Source organism: Crocuta crocuta, unplaced genomic scaffold, assembly GCF_008692635.1.
Source record: "Crocuta crocuta isolate KB4526 unplaced genomic scaffold, BGI_CrCroc_1.0 scaffold112, whole genome shotgun sequence".
NCBI classification, from domain to species: domain Eukaryota; kingdom Metazoa; phylum Chordata; class Mammalia; order Carnivora; family Hyaenidae; genus Crocuta; species Crocuta crocuta.
Window position 1 is genome coordinate 410,791 of NW_027528818.1, and position 16,002 is coordinate 426,792.

Here is a 16,002-nt window from a genome sequence, read left to right on the forward strand (position 1 = left end):
GGGTCACCACCGGCGAAAGCATTTACGAGCCGAGCCAGCGTGATTGCTTATGCCCCTCCTCTGTGGCACCAAGCCTCAGTCACACCGAGATGGCAGAAACAAGATGGTAGAAAGAAGAGCCAGAGCCCCCAGGTGACCACAACGAGCGGAATCCCACCGACTGCCCCTGTGGATGTGGAGCGTGAGTGAGAATCATTTGTTTCAAACCACCGAGATCTGGGGGTTGTTTATGATTGATACACCACTTGGGGAAAAAAAAAAAAGTTGTCCTGGTGATTTGTACTTACTGACTGAACCCTTTCAAGCCCCTGTCAAGAAGTGATAAATTATGGAAGCACAGCATAAAGTGTTTCCTTTTTGGTGTGCACACAGTAAAACCTTGTGAAATGTTTCTGTTCACCTTTCCTGAGTTATTAAAAAATAATTGTTTCCAATTACTCTGATCTTTAAAATAAAGTGCGACAAAATGCCACATATACTTCCCCAGAGCAGGCACCACCCCTTTCCTCCCTCCTCCCCCTCCTGCCCCCACATCCTTCAACCAGGCGATTGTTTGAAATCACACCACCGCTCCGGGAACAGGAATGCTGCTCGGCTTGGGGAGGGAGAGAGGAGGAGGGCCAATGCAACGTTCACACAATTGTCTGGTGTTCATTCAACCTCAGTGCCCAGATATATTTGTTGTTCCTAGAGACCGCATAAACTGCTTGGAGAATAAAGCGGGGTTGTGGAAATCTCATTAATAAACTGTGAAAACCCTCTCAGCAGGACTCACATAATGCAGAGGGGCCGCCTTGTGCCAAGCAACGCGAATGCTTGGTGCTCTGCTCCTGGGCGCCATCGCACTCCCACACAGCTTGGACCTGAGAGAAAGGCTTCCCCCGAGCCCCTCCCGGCTGGGGGTGAGGGAGAATTCTCCCCCAATCACAGGGAAGCAAGTGGAACCTGAGTAAGTCTACAAACTTCAGGCTTCGCTTTAATGGAAACCACTGCCGGATGGACAGACATATGGACGTGATGGGCTCCTCCCCTACTGTGTGTCATAAAAACTAGAGAAGGATGCTAATGCCAATGCTCCTGACGGAAGGCAAGAAAATCTCACAAGTCTGACCGCACAGGAGGTGCAAGGTGACTGCAGACAGACCTGCCTTACGTGGGGTGCTTTTAGCTAACTGGAACGTGGGTAACTCAGTTCCCCCCAAGTCCATTCAGATTCCCACTCCTTTTGTGGAAGTGCCAACATCAGATCCCCAGCTCTACTTTCTATCCAGGTGACAGAATCAGAGGCTGAAGAGCTGACCTCACAAACCTTTCTTGGCCTCAGACTGAAACCGGATGCCTTTGTAGCACATTTTCACTCAAGCATGTTGTGTGGCAAATCTAAGACGATGGGATAAAGAAGGACGTCTCTAAAGTGTTTTAATTATCATCACACGCATCCTTTCATCAGACAAGTAAGGAAAGCAATCAGAGTGTATGACACTGCTGGGGCCTTGAGTTAAAAATCATGGACAGAGAAATAGTTTTTCTTTTTTTATTCTTTTGCGTTCTGCACACTGACGCAAAAGGTAAAAGGAAATGACTGAAACTTAAATAGGAAGGAACGTGCTACAATTACATTATCATGATTCTGTACATTTCTCTTCCTCGCAGGTCAGTGAAAAATCACCAACTATTATGAAATGGGACAAGTGGAAGTCACAAAAGAACCCCCCCAAATCTCATAAAAAATATATCCAAGTATGAAAAGTACTGTACTCTTGGCGTCTTCACATCCTTCTCTTCTGCGTACTTATATACAATACTGAAAAGAAAAAATAAATACATTGAAAAGAACCTGTGCTTAAGTAGCGCAATAGCAAGTTCTAGAAGCAAATAGATGTTGGCCTAACATCTCTGCAAATTTAAAGGGAATTTTCACATCACGCAATACATTCTAGGGCAACTGAAAAGTGAATTTCATGAATCCCACTGTGGGTCTGATGTTGTACAGGCCTGGGTTCTAGAGCTGACTGTACATGTGACTGTGGACTGACCAGAAGGGTAAGATAAAATGGATGGAGAATCCCTGGAATCTAAGAATGTTTTATAATTACAGTTATAATAATTATGCTTGTAGTAAGGCACATCAGTAAATCCACCAGGCTGGACTTCAGATTAACAATAAAAAACATATTTCCATCCCTCTCTCCAATAAAAATTTTACACTTGCTGTTTACTGTTTTAATTACAACGGGATAAACAAGAGCTGAGGAGTTTGGGGTTTTTTTGTCTTTTTGTTGTTGCTTCTGTTCTTGTTTTTAAATACTGAAAGTCTTATTCTGAGTTCCCTTTTCAAGTATCAGCCTTTGGTGTTAGCCAAAGTTCTGCTCACCTAGTCCTCCTGGGAACACCGAAACTGATCTCTTCTGGGTATGTGGTCCGTGAAAACTAGGGGACTCTGGCCAGGCTTTCGCCAGAGGCATTCTTCCCGCCCTTTAACCCCCTGCCTACTCAGATTCCGACGTGGCTCTTCAAAGTGACATTAAAAGGTATTTTGATCAAAGAACATAGCACAAATTAAACCAATAAGTGGGGATCCTGTTTAAGAATCTAATAGTCTTGGAGTTATCTTGGGAGTCTCAAGATAACTACTGCTGATTACATCGTGGAAAAAGTTATATGAAGGGAATCATCAGAATGGCAGCAAAAACATGCCCAGGAAACTGGACAAGCGCTAGACGTGGTGTGCATGTGACAGCACACCACTAGCCCGTCACCACTCACAGGTGACTGCTGTTGTCAGCTGTCTGGAGATGAGGAAAGAGTATAACATTTCTAGTAAATGGAGGGAGTAAATATTATAATATAAAGAATATAAATAATAATATTAAAAAAATAGGAAATTTTCCATGTTAGAAGGACTAAAAAGCCAGCAGAAGACGTAAAAAAAGAGAGTATGTAGACAATTTGGTGCTTTAATAATAGAAGATAGAATACCTACAATAAAGTCAGGATATTTAGTTCCGAGCAAAGATCCAACTGCAAAGGGGGGAGGGGAGGTGAAGAAATTACCCAGAGCTAAAGAATGCATGTCAATATAGAATCTGAACTCCCATCTGAGGGATGGGACCAAAAAGTAGGGATGGGTCAAAGGGTATTTACCACAGTTTTGATGTCTTTCCCTTCCCCCTGAGAAATTCAAACATGACTTTAATGATAATTCTATAAAACAAGGTTCTGGAAAGTAACTATAATAATCATAGCTATATATTAGCAGAGTAACTTTAGAACCACATTTCCTATTTTGTCATTTTTTTGGCCAAACTAAAGGATGCAAATCTCCACAACAGGCATCTGAATGTTTAACAGAAAGGACACAAGGGACAAGCTGACGGCCAAACGATGCTGACCAAAGACAGGGGGGAAATGGCGGCCATCTTTGCGGCTCCAACCTCCAATGTGAGAGGCGGGATGGGGGGAATGTGATCAACTGCATTCAAAAGAACCGGGTTCTGGATCAGTATACTAATGCCCCTCGGTTTTTCCGTAGTGAAGAGAGAGAAGGTGAGAATGCCTGTTCTAAAACTCCAGGAGGCATCTTAAAAAAACTGGTCACGATGAAGAGCCGAGATGTGAGAAGTTAAAAATAAACAAGGCAAAACTAAAACTAAACTTTTGAATTATGTAGAAAATCTGTTGGGGATCCTGATTATAAACAAAATAGCTTATTTTGGATGTTACACAACCGTACAGTGAGAGAATATTACCATTGTTTCCACGGATAAATGCATCCCCGTACTTATTCTTCAGCTGTCCATTTACATATTCTTCCGTCTGCTCCAAGGCTATATTCATGTAGCCATCCAGGCAAGCCAGGACCCCTGGAGGCAGATTTAGTCAAAGAGAAGATACTTAAAGCAATAAGAGTTGAAAATTACAGGGTATACCTTAGCGCTGACAATCTCTTTATTTGTTAGTTCTTCCATGCTTAATTTAAAAATTCGCACTGTAAATGAAACTCAGTCAGTTCATTCTGTGCCGGCGTGAAGGCGGGCTAAGAAGCATGCAATGTGAAAGCAGTCATATACCCACTGCTAACAGGAGAAACATCAAACTATCCACTTGCTTTGTGATACGTGTGGTAACAACAGCAAGTTCTAAAGCCTTCCCAAGAATAACAGAACAAGCGTATTGCAAATCAAACGCCATTCTTTGAAAGCTAACCTCGGGAGTGGGGTAATTATGCAGGGACAAATGACCACTGGCCAAGACTCCTCGCTTCCAGTGGCGTTTCTTACTCTAGCCGCTAAGTGAAATATGGGTCTGGCAGATTTATTGCATTCTTTCGCAACATCAACTGCAGCAGATGAATGTACTCCAGGGTTAAGAGGAAGTCTCCACAATCTGTTAAAATAATAGAAGAGGAGACAGCAGGTGCTCCTGAAGGCACATCTTAAAGCTGTGACTCACACTGAAGAGCAGCTTGAGAAGACAGGGCAACATATTGCATTATAACACATCCCTTTCTGTTTTGTCACAGTTAGAATATTTTCAAATCCAGACTAATATAGAAAAGTGGCCCGAGACATTCCGAGGAGCTGTTAAGTAAAAACCGTTTGAGTGAATCTTTTTAATTGTGTTAAAATGGTATCAATTGTGCAAAACTTGCCCTGATAATATTTTTTTTTCCAAAAGATGAAAATCTAGAAGCCTCTAAGTCTGGGTCTGGGTCTCTAACTTAAAGTGGTATTTTCTAAGAAGAAAAGAAGTGAAAACAAACAGTACAAATTTGATTCAATTAGTCAAGTCGATGGCTTCATTTGGCCTCCACTTCGTTAATATGCTCCTCACTCTGCCTCTGCCCCCATTTTCCTCTAAACAAAAACGTTTCTTTTCCCAATTGTGTGTGTCATGAGAACACAAGACATTAATCTAACGGAATTCTGCTAGAAGCTGTATGCTTTCAAAGAACCAGAGTAGATTATGAACAACTACTAACAATGATTTCTTATCAAAAGAAGTTTAAAATGTAACTTTATAGTTTATTTCCTGCTATATCATTTTACATTAAAACCATAATCCGAAACGGGCAGGAAACTTCTGAAACATGATAGGCAAATCTGTTTGAAACTTAACCAAAAACATTTTGAAATGAAATATTCACTAATAAAACTATCCCTTCTCCTCACAAAGGTTGTTTGAAGAAAAAGATTCCAGGAGGCTGTAATTCCCCCTCCCTTCTCTAAGGGATAAACTACTATGAATAACAGAAGAAACAAAGTTTTCTTCAAACTTCAAGAGAAATTGTTACAGAGAGCTGGGCTTTTAATTTAAGCATTATGGTTACTAGCCCTGTGAAAGCCTGTTCAGCTTCACTAGTAAACAAAGAAACAGAAATAAAATGAAACTATTTTGCCAATTAGAATGGAGAAGTTGAAAACAAGGCTGATACAAGGGTTGGTGAGAACAGAGAGAAGAATAAACCCATCTGCCCTGACGGAGGACCACTTGGCAAGCTCATTAACACAGAAATCCTAGCCCAGGGAATTTTCTTCTAAAGAAATACTTGGACAAGTGTTCAAAATACATGTCAAAGAAGTAAGAGTTGTTTACTTAAAATAGCAGAAACTTGGTAAACACCTACATGCCCATTAACAGGAAAGTGGTTAAAAACAAAAACAAAGGAGTACCATACAAGGTACTCCTACATAGCATTAAACATTCTATAGTGTCAGAGAACTGGATGCATTTTTTTTTATGTAAAAAAGAGAAAATCAGGGTGTATGTACAGATGATCCCATTTATATAAAATTATGCTTATATGGTCACAGGTCCCAACTGGTAAGCCTGATTATCTTGATGGAAAATTTGGGGCCACTGCTTTCTTCTATATGCTTTTCTTCATTATTTGCTTTGAACTTTCTTTAAAAAAAGAAAAAAGAAAGAAAAACACATATTTTACCTTTACAAATTCAAAAAATTTCCCTAATGAGTAAGGAGAAAAAAACTCAAGCTAGGCTGGCTAATCTCCTCAATGATGTGGATCCTGAGAAGATACTGAACATAATGTCCCCACCCTCAACAACTGCTGAATATGTTCAAATCTCCAGAAGTCTGGTATCTCCTTTGAGCTCATCAAAAGCATATGGGTGTAAAGTACATAGAGACTTTCTATCTCAGTATTCAGTACAAACCCATTAGTTCCACTACAAAAATTGAATTAAACTGGAGATACATTACTGATATCAAGAAACTCAAGCAGTACAAACACAGCAGTGGTTTTTTTTTTAACAAGGCTTTTAAGTTAAGCTTGAGTTAGGAGTGCTAGCTCCTCCCTTACTAGATGGGGATAAATAGGTATCTCAAAGGATTTACACTGGAAACTGAAATGATTAGCACACAACGGACACACAGTAAGTTCTCAGTAAAATTAAACTTGCATGTGTGGAAAGAGGAAAAAGCTCAAGATTACTATCATCATTCAGAAAAGAGACAAAGAAAAGCTTTACTCTGCTAATGAATTAGTTATCTGCACCCGTGAAATAGTCCAGGTAATTAAACATACTTAAATTTCAGAAGATTAGGAATTTAGAAATTAGGAATTTTAAAAATGGCATGTGATACCATTCCTCCTACAAAGTTAATTTCAGTAGTGTCACAGCCTCTTAAAATGAACATTCTCTAAAAGAGAAGAAAGGTGTATACCACGCACATTGTAAGAGTGGGAAGTTCATGTTGTAAAATGATACTGTCTAAATAGCTGCCTGTCAATCTTGAATATTTCAGCAAAATGAAAGCTGCTGGGCTAAGGTGTTCTACTGTATCCAGTTAGTTATGTCTGAGGCAACTGAGAACCCTGGCTCTTACCAGGAGCTTAGGCACACACAGCCTCAAAACACAGACAGGAGACAGCGGTCACACAAATCACAATGGAAGTCACACTCTCTGCTATCTGCACAGTCTCCAAAAGGAACTATCTCCGGGGTAGAAAAAGAAAAGGGTGTAAAAACTACTGAGAACCCATTCATTTTTGGTCTCCCAGGTATGTTTAAGGTATTGATAAAAACTAGTTAAGTTTTATTTACTTATTTAGTTGCACCAGTGAGGATGAAGCATGAAAATATTACCTCGATAATCCACTCCAGAATTCAATTTTACCACAACTGGTCGTCCAATGATTTGCTTTAGGAAGTCACTGGGGGTTTGCTTTCGTAGACTCATTTTAACAATCCTGATCAAAAATCTGAAAAGGCGTAATAAAAGTAAAGACAAAAGTTAATTATTCAACAACAACAAGCCTGAAAATCTTTAACATATTTGTAGGAAGTATCAAAGGACCAGAGATGAAGACGACATCATTCACTACTGCGGCCACAATGGGGCAGCTAACATGTTTCCAGCACTCACAACCAGATACTAAGTGAATGCATTATCTCACCCAGTTAACCCACGACAACCCCATGACACAGCTTCACCACAGCCCCCTGTGTGAATAGAGCCCCTGTTCTCAATCGCCTGTCACTACTCATACACAGTCGGTATACGCATTATAGCCACGCCACCTCCATCATTTGCTGAATGCTTATTCTATGCTGAGGACTCTGCTAACATCCTTATAAACACTATCACATTAGATCTTTGTATGAACCCTGGAAAGAACTTCTTAATACCTTCATTTTGCTAATGAAAAAATAAAAGCTCAAAAACTGAAATAATATGCCCCCCAAATGCGATGGAACCAACATTCAAGCTCAAATCAACCATATTTTAAAATCTATGTTATACAATGTAGACATATTTACAAACGACTGATACCAAAATAGTGTTTCTGAAAATAATTATAATCATAATTGAGAACTAGTATTTGAATGTACTGTATGTCGGCACTTATCCAAGCACTTTTTATGTATGAATCCATTTAAACCTCACTACCTTATGAGGGAGGTGTTGTTTTTAATCTTCATTTTACAGATGAAGAAAAAGATACAGAGGTGCTGCTCTGGTCACATGGCTAATAAGCGGACAACCAGCCCATGCTCTTAATCATAACCTTATATAGCCTTCTGAAAGTTGCTAATGCAGACAGAGATTTTGATTTACTCTATTATAATTATAATAAAGATATATACTCTATATAATTGTCTTTTTTTTTTTTTTGTAACTTTTATTTTAATCCCTGGTGCTCATCACAAGGGTACTCCTTAATCCCCATCATCTATTTCACCTATCCCTCTACCCACCTCCCCTCTGGTAACCATCAGTTTGTTCTATAGAGTCTGTTTCTTGGTTTGTCTCTCTCTTCTTTACCCTTTGCTTGTTTGTTTTGTTACTTAAATTCCATATATGAGTGAAATCATATGGTGTTTGTCTTTCTCCCGACTGGCTTATTTCACTTCTGCATTACCAATACTCTCTAGCTCCGTCCATGTCGTTGCAAATGGCAAGATTTCATTCTTTTTATAGCTGAATGATATTCCACTGTATATATATACCACCTCTTCTTTATCCATTCATCAGCTGATGGACGCTTGGGCTGCTTCCAGAACTTGGCTACTGTAAATAATGCTGCTATAAATAAATACTGGGTGCATATATCCATTTGAATTCATGTATTCATATTCTTTGGTAAATACTTTCATAGGGTAGTTCTATTTTTAACTTTTTGAGGAACCTCCACACTGTTCTCCAGAATGGCTGCACCAGTTTGCATTCCCTCCAAAAGTGCAATAGGGTTCCTTTTTCTCCACATCCTTGCCAACACCTGTTGTTTCTTGCATTGTTGATTTTAGTCTTTCTGATAGGTGTGATGTGATTTCTCATTGTGGTTTTGATTTGCATTTCCTTGGTGATCAGTGATGAGCATCTTTTCATGTGCCTGTTGGCCATCTGTATATCTTCTTGGGAAAATGCCTGTTCATGTCGTCTGCCCATTTTTTAATTGGGTTGTTTTTTGGGTGTTGAGTTTCAGAAGGTTTTTTAAAATATTTTTGATACTAAACCCTTTATCAGATATGTCTCTTGCAAGTATCTTCTCCCATTCCATAGTTTGCCTTTTATAGTAAGAAGGCGGCTTAAAATTCAAGAAAAGGGCTCTGAAAAACAGACAGAGCATTATATACCCAAATCAAACATACAAAGTTGCCAAAGACTCCTTTCAAAACTCATCTTGTTATATAACAGTTATCTGGCTCAAGATATTCTGGTAAACAAATATAACAAAACTGTAGTTACTTAGGCAAAAACTGACAGCAAAAGGACTCCGGAAATTAATTTTTCTGTTTCAGGCAAATGCAGCTATCATTTGGTAGCCGTAGAGTATTGACACTTAAAAATCAATAGGATACACTATTTTAAGGACTCTCCTCAAGAACTCAAATTGTTTTCAATCAAAATTTTCATAACACATTCTTCCAGAAATAGCCCAGCTTATTTCACTCTAAGTCTATTCACTCAGTGATCTGAATTCACGGCTAGGAACACCATTTGGAGATTTCCTCAGTGAGCTTGTGCTGGCTCAGCAGTTTGGGTAAGGTAGAATGCTAGGTTGTGGACTTTTCGTGTCTTCAACAAATACACGTTATGTCTGCACATATTTTCAAAGAAATTCACAAACACGTCATACACACAGGTTCTGACCTTAAAGAACTTAGAATCTAGAAGAATTTAAACTCTTGTTCAAAGAGTGTGAGTAAACAAATGTGACTATAATTTCAGTAAAATAATTTTCTTTAACCGCAAAGTCAACATCCTGAGTTAAATAAGAGAAAATGCAAATTTCACAAAGTATTCTTGAATTTGGAGCTGCTATTTGGACCATTCCCTATTCCATCTCCCCAAGACTTGAAAGATTTTTAAAATGTGATCAGCTAATTATTTTACTCAGCAAGTTTTAATTTAACTTTTCCACTGGATTCCCAGTTTAATTTTGTAGCTACAGTCTCAAGAGATAACTGGAAGTACAACCACTATTCAGTCAAGACTCCGACCACACAATTTTATTTATGCTGTTTTGAACACAAGAAAAAATATTACAAAGTAAATCCTGTAACAGATTCAGTACTCTTGAGGAGTTTAGTAAAAACAAACAAATCTTCCCATTTGTCTACCAACTGCCTTATTTATGTACTGAATGGGCTGTTTTGTGGTTGAACAGACCTAGAGAGACTATTAACCCCAAAGGCCTGATAGAGACTCAACTCCTGAGTCAGGCTCATTTCCTATTAGATGGGAAATCCCCTTAGGGCACTTCCTAGGTACAAGACATGAGATGAAATTAGCTGTTTATCTTGTGTTTAAAAAAAAACACTGTGATGCATTGTCATGTGAAAATCTAGTAGACAGAAATATTATCAACCACCTTGTCCAAAATGAAGTTAATGACAGGAAAAAAGACCACAAACCTAGACAACTGCTGGTATTAATTATTTTAAAAATGTTACCTTCTTTCTTCACCTTTTTCAAAAGCATAGATAATATTCTTCTAAGCTCATCAAAGATCACACCTCTGCCATTAAGCCACATCTTTACCCTAATTAACATCAATCTCTTCCTGAAGGCATTCAACACTTCTAAGTCAGGCACAGAGGCAGGCTGGGGGTGTGACTCTGATGAGACACACGGAGCCTTGGGCCCTCAGAGTTAACGCTCCACAGCTGGCACAAGAACAGGCCAATGGAGAACTTTTCAAAAAGTTGTAGGTAATTGGATAGAATTATGCAGGGAGCAGCAAAGAGAAGCTTGCTTAGCACAGGCTTGGAGGGTCAAAGGCTTCCTCGGGGAGACACCTGAGCTGAGTGGGAAGGAAAAGGAGTCCACTGGCTGAAAGAACAGAAATCTTGGCAAAGGCAGAGGTATGTTTGGGTTTGAGAAGAAAATGCTACACAGGCAAGGAGGACAAAGTGTAGCTGCGGGAGAAGGGCCACATTCCCGGCGAGCAGGGCAAGTCAGGCTAAAAGAGCTTGGGCTTGAGCCGGCCAGGTCACTTCCCCAGACATCAATCGATCGGCCCACTTGGGGATTCTGAGTCAGTGGTCCGGCGAAAATCCCACAACGGGCCTGCACACGCCCAGCAGATTCTCCTGAACTGGTTAGTGTGGGGAATGCTGTGTCAGTGGCAGGGAACACGGGAGGGCTCTAAGCAGAGACCTGCATGAGGTCCGCCTTCCCCCTTCCTTCCATTGCAGCGTGGAGGTGATCAGCTCACTTCGCCTCGCAGGGTGAGTTTCCCATTGGGTTGTACTTGATATCACCTGTCACTAGTCTCTTTCATATTCTCTACTTTTTTTTATAGGAGTCCTTTCTCCCTCAAAAGACTGTGAGCCCCATGAAAGGAAAGTCTAATACCAAGCTTCTCATTTATTCTCCAGGACATCTTCCTTCTGCAGAATCTCTTGGGAAAAAAAAAAATTTTAAGTTATTTGAAAAGAGGGTGGTTGCTTCAAACACATTTTATCCATCACTTTAAGAGGCCACGTCTTTTACATTCATCTTCATTAGGCTTCCTGGGTACTCCCTGTTACTTAATGACTGGCCTATAAATCCATTTTGTACAAGTAAATTGGTCTCAACATCACAATTTTTCCCATCACTTGGCTCATGTAATTTTAACTGTTCATCTTTTAAATTGGTTAAGGCAGAAGGAACAGTTCTGACCATTTCTGAAGTGAGAGAAAAGCCTCTTGAACCATAAACACGTAAGAGGAAAAAGGCCTCCTTTCTGCAGGGTCACCTTGATAAAACTTCCCCCCTCAAAATTAAAGCCATAATCACCTCTATGGCTCTCTCCCTCCCCTGACTCCTACTCAGGCTTGTTTTAAATGACCTATTTTCAGAAATGGCTATTAAGTCAAAGGCTGTATATTTTCTGCTATAGCTGAGATGAGAGGTCCAGTATAAGAACAACTGCAAACAGCCCTGCAGAATTTTTTTTAGTAAAAGAATGGGTGGGGGGGAACCACATTTTATTCATCCAACTTATGTATGTTAGATTCACAAGCAATTCACATAGTAACCCTGCAAGCTGGTAAGCAGAGGTAAGGCTTTCTGTCCCAAAGCCTAAGCCCTTTCAAAGCTGCCTTTTGAAAATGTCTAGAGAATCTACTGCTAAACCTGGGGAATGGCCACAGACATGCATGGAGACGTCCGTGGAGATCTGGGTGGAGAGCAGAAGCACCGGAGGGAAAATGCCTAAAGTGACAAATAGCCTGTGAAGAAAGAACAATGGTCAAAGGTTCAGAAGTAGATCTGATGTGATTTTGAGTTATGCTTTTGAGCAGAAGACATGCAAATCCTGGTTTCTTGGCAATGTTTACCAGTAAACTTTCACCTACTCGTAGAATACTGACAGCTTAGGGTGGGGGAAAAAATGTGAAAAGTAAAAATACCATGATGAAACACAACATTACAACCCAAGTAAACACAGCTCTAGGCTGAGAGGGCCTCAGACACTGAAAGCAGCTCCCTTAACATCTCCCTTCTGAGACAGGGGCAGACCTGGCCCCCTTCTGAAGGCTTCACACCAATCCCTCCTCCCCACGCAGCAGAGGGCTGCTTTCCTCACCCCTCTCAGGTGAGCCAGGAACCCCAGCACTCAGAGTACCACTTTCCACTTCTTGGGCTGTTCTGTAGTTTTCCTGTTGACCAGTTTCCCACGGAAGGTTCTAAGCTTCTCCGAGGCAAGGGAAATGGTATCCCTGTTTCTTAAGCTCACTAGCCAAGCCTGTGGGGGTGCATTTAACGTCAGAGTGAAGGAAAATCTCTGTCCATTTCTCCCCTACCCACAAACTACAGTATAGTAACTAGCACGGTATCATCTGTGCACTTAAATAGCTATGGCACAGTAATAACTCTGTTACTGACCATCAAATAAAAGAAAGATGAAGAAAACTGAAATGCTTCTGTGTTGTATAAGAACCAGCTGTATCGAATAAACAGAGATGCTTGTTAAAATGCAGATTCCTGAAGCCTACTGCTAATCAGACTCCCTGGCCAAGGGGGCACCATCACATTTTCATAAAATTCCCCAAGTGACTGCTATAAGCAAGTGGAGACATTGGGACATGTCTGGAGACATTCTGGAGAAGGGTGGTGTTACTGATACCTAGTAGATGGAGACCAGGGGCGTTGCCTCACAGTCTACAAACCATAAGACAGCCCTCCACGACAAAGGATTATTTGACCCAAAATGTCAACTGAGATTGAAAAACTCTGTTATAAACCCTAAATCAAGAAACCATTGTTCTCTGGTCTTAAAGCAACAAGGAGTTTTTAAAAACCTTCAAGGTATAATAAATGAGAACAAACAGCTCAATTCTAACCAGATAATAGAGTACAAATTATAACTTATTAGATACGTTATCCTGACATAAAGAGAATCTGAAAACAACCCTCAAAAAACCTTGGGGGCACCTGAGTGGCTCAGTCAGTTGAGCATCCGACTTCAGCTCAGGTCATGATCTCACAGTTTGTGAGTTTGAGCACCACAACGGGCTTGCCGCTGGCAGTGCAGAGCCTGCTTCGGATTCTCTGTCTCTCTCTCTCTCTCTCAAAAATGAATAAACATTTAAAAAAAATTAAAAAAGAAAATCTTGAAGGGGTTGCCATTATCAATAATGGATTTCTAGGGGCGCCTGGGTGGCTCAGTCAGTTAAGCATCCGACTTCGGCTCAAGTCACAATCTTATGGTTCAGGGGTTCGAGCCTTGCGTCAGGCTCTGTGCTGACGGCTCAGAGCCTGGAGCCTGCTTCCAATTCTGTGTCTCCCTCTCTCTGCCCCTCCCCTGCTCATGTTCTATCTCTGTCTCAAAAAGAAATAAACATTAAAAAAATTTTTTTTTTAAATAATGGATTTCTAGTTCTGGTCATGAAAAAGGTCAATTTCCCATTTTCAGTGTTACAGTTCCCTCAGATAATTAAAATCTTTGTTCTTTAGTACAAGTCTAAAAGGATAGAATAATCCAAGTGACATAAACCTTTGTTTTAAAAATTCTCATACAAAGTATGCCACAGTTTAGTGAGAGACCACCTAATGCAGTATAAGGAGTACTCACTTGGGAGACCGGAAACCTGAGTTCTAATCCCAGCTCTGCTACTTAATTTAGCTGTATGCCTTGGATAACTACTCATTTCACCTCTCAAGGCCCCAGGTTCCTCATCTGCAAAATAAGGGAGTTATGCTAGATGATCACTTAAGTGATCACCTTGCTCTAACACTCAGTCATCCTATGCTAACTTATGCTCCAAAAATACATTTACACACACACACCAAAATAATCCTCTAGACTCCTGCAGAAAACTCAAGCCAATGGAATTGTGAAACATCAACATAAAAAAGAGAGAGGCTGATGTATTAGAAATGTATTATGAGCTATCACACTTCTGGTGAAAACAGGCACTATCATACATGAATGACATAAACTACTAAAAGTTTTCTGGAAAACAATTTGGCAATGGGTATGAAGCTCTAAAATGACCTTAGCAGGACACAGCATCTATTGTAATAATTTCACTTCTCAGAATCTAGTCCATGTAAATAATCTGAAATAGAGTTTTTTACAAAAAAAAAAAAAACAACTTTACCAAAGCATTCCCTGGGATGCTGAAATGAAGCAAATATTCACAAACACCCTAAATGCCTCACAGTCGGGCAATGGTTGAATTTAGGGGACCTACCCAATGGTAGAATAGGTAGCCAATCAAAAGAAAATTAGAAGTATTTAGGAAGAATTTTAAATGAAAGTGGACAACTGAATATAGTGTTAACTGATCAAACAGGCAGTCTGAGCTCGAATAGAAGGTAGCACATACAAGAGTAAAATACACAAAGAAATGGCAGGCGGAAAGGTTTCAGTGAATATTACTTCCTTTACTAAAATCTTCTGTGTTTTCAATTTTTCAATAATCCTGTATTACTAAANCAACCTTACCTGTATCAGCCTAATTCTAGACACTCTAAAAACACCTGCTAAGAGCGAGCGCGCACACACCTATACACAAAAGTCCTAGTGATTGGACTTAAGATCATAAAACCGTAGGCATCCGAAATCTGCGAACTCGGTAAGGCGGCCTGGTCCAGCTCTGAATTGGGGGGGGGCGGAACCACCCGGACGCGGTCAGCGTAGCCCCGGGAACCGGGCGAAGCCTACCCGTGTATTCGGGGCCCGCTTCCTCTCCCAATCCGCAGGCTAACGTCGGGGTTCCCTCGGGAACTTTTACACCAGGATTGGTCTCGGAAACCAACTCGGTGGGGCCAGGCAGCTGCCTTTCATCCCCGCGTGGTCTAGACGGCCCCCCTCCGCCGGAGGGGTGCCGGGGTGGTGCGTGGGGGTGCGGAGGTCTCAGGGCCTGCGACCACGGATCTCCCGCTCTCCTGGTCTTTCCAGGAGCCGAGGAGGCGGGGAGCGCGGCATTTTGCTGGCTACCCGCCATCCCCGGCCTCCGGAATCCACGCTCCGTCCTGGCCCAGATCCGGGTTGCTACAACCCCCACCCCCAACCCCCCTCCCGGCGCGAGGGAACACTGGGGCCTCGAACCGCCCGCATGGCCGCCTGGCTCACCTGATGGCCGGGATCCAAAGCTCCGCTTCAGCAGCTCCACCAGCCCGCCTCCGCGAACAACCCGGGTGAAACCGAAAGCGAAACGGCGGAGGCAGGTGGCACTTTTCTGGGGAACAAATTGCTGCCTTTCTTTGCTACGGCAGCCTACGAGGACCGAAAAGGCCGGACTTCGCCGGAACGCGCAAATCCAAGAAGCTTGTTTTGCCTAAAAGCAAGGTTGGCGCTTTGGAGGTCAAAGTAGAGAGCGCTGGTGCTCTGTCTTCTAACAGAAAGCAAACACCCTTAGAAAGGAAAACTGGAAGTGATCTTTTACCCAGAATTTCCTTTAGGCAGAAATGCAAGAAATAAAGTCATACTAGACTGAATTTTACTGCTACACCTACGTACCCAGAAAGGTCCTTAATTAAGTTAATGAATAAACAAATAAAACAGGCAGCCTCAAATCTTTAAATCCACTTTTGGGTAAG

General features: G+C 41.2%; 1 protein-coding gene across 1 annotated transcript; it reads right to left on the bottom strand.

Annotated features, from left to right (window-relative positions):
* Positions 1-1,520: 1,520 nt before the first annotated feature.
* LSM6 (LSM6 homolog, U6 small nuclear RNA and mRNA degradation associated) lies at positions 1,521-15,691 on the bottom strand. The gene is made up of 4 exons (XM_077755909.1): positions 15,536-15,691; positions 7,110-7,225; positions 3,750-3,863; positions 1,521-1,804 (listed from the first exon to the last, which is right to left on the bottom strand). Exons 2-4 carry the CDS (start codon positions 7,201-7,203, stop codon positions 1,770-1,772), a joined length of 243 nt encoding a protein of 80 aa, XP_077612035.1. The 5' UTR covers positions 7,204-7,225; positions 15,536-15,691; the 3' UTR covers positions 1,521-1,769.
* Between the last annotated feature and the right edge of the window lie 311 nt (positions 15,692-16,002).